The sequence below is a fragment of the Sinocyclocheilus rhinocerous genome, unplaced genomic scaffold (genome assembly GCF_001515625.1).
Source record: "Sinocyclocheilus rhinocerous isolate Xijiao unplaced genomic scaffold, SAMN03320098_v1.1 scaffold284, whole genome shotgun sequence".
Classification (NCBI taxonomy): Eukaryota; Metazoa; Chordata; class Actinopteri; order Cypriniformes; family Cyprinidae; genus Sinocyclocheilus; species Sinocyclocheilus rhinocerous.
The window spans coordinates 179126-181001 of NW_015628031.1; the positions used below are offsets into that span (position 1 = coordinate 179126).

General features: G+C 36.3%; 1 protein-coding gene across 2 annotated transcripts in view; it reads left to right on the plus strand.

Annotated features, from left to right (window-relative positions):
• Nucleotides 1-1482, plus strand: part of LOC107737154 (60S ribosomal protein L28-like) — a 5627-nt gene extending 4145 nt beyond the window's left edge. For both annotated transcript variants that reach the window (XM_016548589.1, XM_016548590.1), the window contains exon 5: nt 1356-1482. In XM_016548589.1, the coding sequence (XP_016404075.1) occupies nt 1356-1445 (90 nt within the window). In that variant the 3' untranslated portion in view covers nt 1446-1482. The remainder of the gene's footprint in view (nt 1-1355) is intronic.
• The last annotated feature ends 394 nt before the right edge of the window (nt 1483-1876 follow it).

The following is a 1876-nucleotide window of genomic DNA, read 5'->3' on the forward strand; positions in this document are numbered from 1 at the left end:
ATAGACGGTGTTTTCGGTTATACCGGTGTTAAGCCGCAACACCGGTTACGTCATTTGCCTACCGCGGCACCGCCCCCCACCGTCGTTTTTTTATAGTAACAAAAATCATTTAGCCTAGTTCAGTTAGAGGACAGACACTTTTAAAAACTAAACGCTCAATGCAGCGTGCCGAACCGTGCGCGAACGGCGAGTGAGTCGAGCTGACTGACAAGAGTGAGGTGAGAAAGACAAGACGATGGCAGAAGATTGTTTAGAAAGGAAATGCAAAGGCGCCTGTTGGCAATATTTTAGATTTTGAAAAGCCTATTGACTGGAAGTTTTTTTTAAACATTCTTTTCTGATTTATTTGGTTCCACAGTGTTTGCTGATTTTCAGTTTTATATACCTATTTAAACTTTGTGTAGCCTAAGTAATTTGTTATTTTATTAGGCATATATGGTGTATTTTTATTCGTTTTGTTAATAAAAGTTCTACGAGTTTGACGTTGTTATTGCTTGAATTAAATCAACGTCGAATTGCCGCTAATTTGAAAGTGAAAGTAAAATGCGCACTGCGCTTTTTCAAGCTATTTGAAAGCCAAGAAATCTGAGGAAAAGTAGGAAAACTCAAACAAACAATTGCCAGACGCCAAATTGCGGCGGCTGGACACCCCCCCCAACCCCAACGGTGATACCAGTATTACCGGTGTTGTCACACGTCGATTAACTGGTGGGAAAATTTCCTCACCGTCACCACCCTACTTCAGATCTTAACAGTGAGGGAAAGTGACATCATTTCCTGTATCTTACATAGTTGTGGGAGATAATTCCACTAATTTAAAGGCGAAGTATGGTACGGTAACAGAGTTGACGCAAGATTTACGGACACATTTTATAAGAGTTTTTTTTTTTGTTTGTTTTTTATGTTGTAGAATTAGATAAATGACTCTTTATGGCTTTTATAAATAAAATGAATGAAATATTACAAAGAAAAGTACAATAAAAAAAATTATTACACAATGATACATGATGGAAAAAATGCACTGACTAATTCGGACAACAAGAAATCATGATTTTCAGCTATTTAAGACACTTTTTGCGAAAAATATTAAATTATGGACATAATTTACAAGATAACATCTTGTAATTCATAACAATGAGTAACACAGTATTAAAATAATTAAAAATATAACCATTTGAAAAAAGCAGAAAAAAAAGAATGACTTCGGACACCAAATGTACCTGCAATTATAGAATCACTCATGTAATGTACAAGAGGTTTAAGGCTCCAAAGTGAAAGCATGCTGTTTCATTCAAATCAACTATGGAGTTAATGCACTTGTTCAGTAGATGACTGCTGCTCTGTCTGTCTTCCAGGCTGCTCTGAGACGCGTTAGCGCCATCCTGAGGAGTCAGAAGCCTGTGGTGGTGCAGAAGAAGCGCTCCAGGGCTCCCAAGAGTTCATAAATAGTTGCATTTAATAAAGCGCTTCTGGTCAAAGTTTCTTTATTTCCAGGTCTCATTTGTATCAGTTCTCACACACACATGCAATGCATTGAACCTGAAGTTACTTTTGAAGCAAGTGTACATATACAATAGTATTTGGGTTTTTTTTTTTTACTGTTACTTGAGGGCATTCATCAAATTTGGATTGGTTTAAAGGTGGCTTAATTTTTCTTGGTTATGCATTTTATTTATCTAAATGCTGGACTAAAAGCAGATAAATGTTAAATGGATTTTTCGTCATTACATCTGTATTTAATGGCATGCTTTAGTCAAGCTAAAGCATTGTGGCCATTGAACAAGATGTTTTATGTAAGTTTTTCTTCTGTGCACTGCAGAGTGATTTTTCACTTAGCTTTTTTTCTTTACATGGTGTAAGTATGTTGCCTAACCAA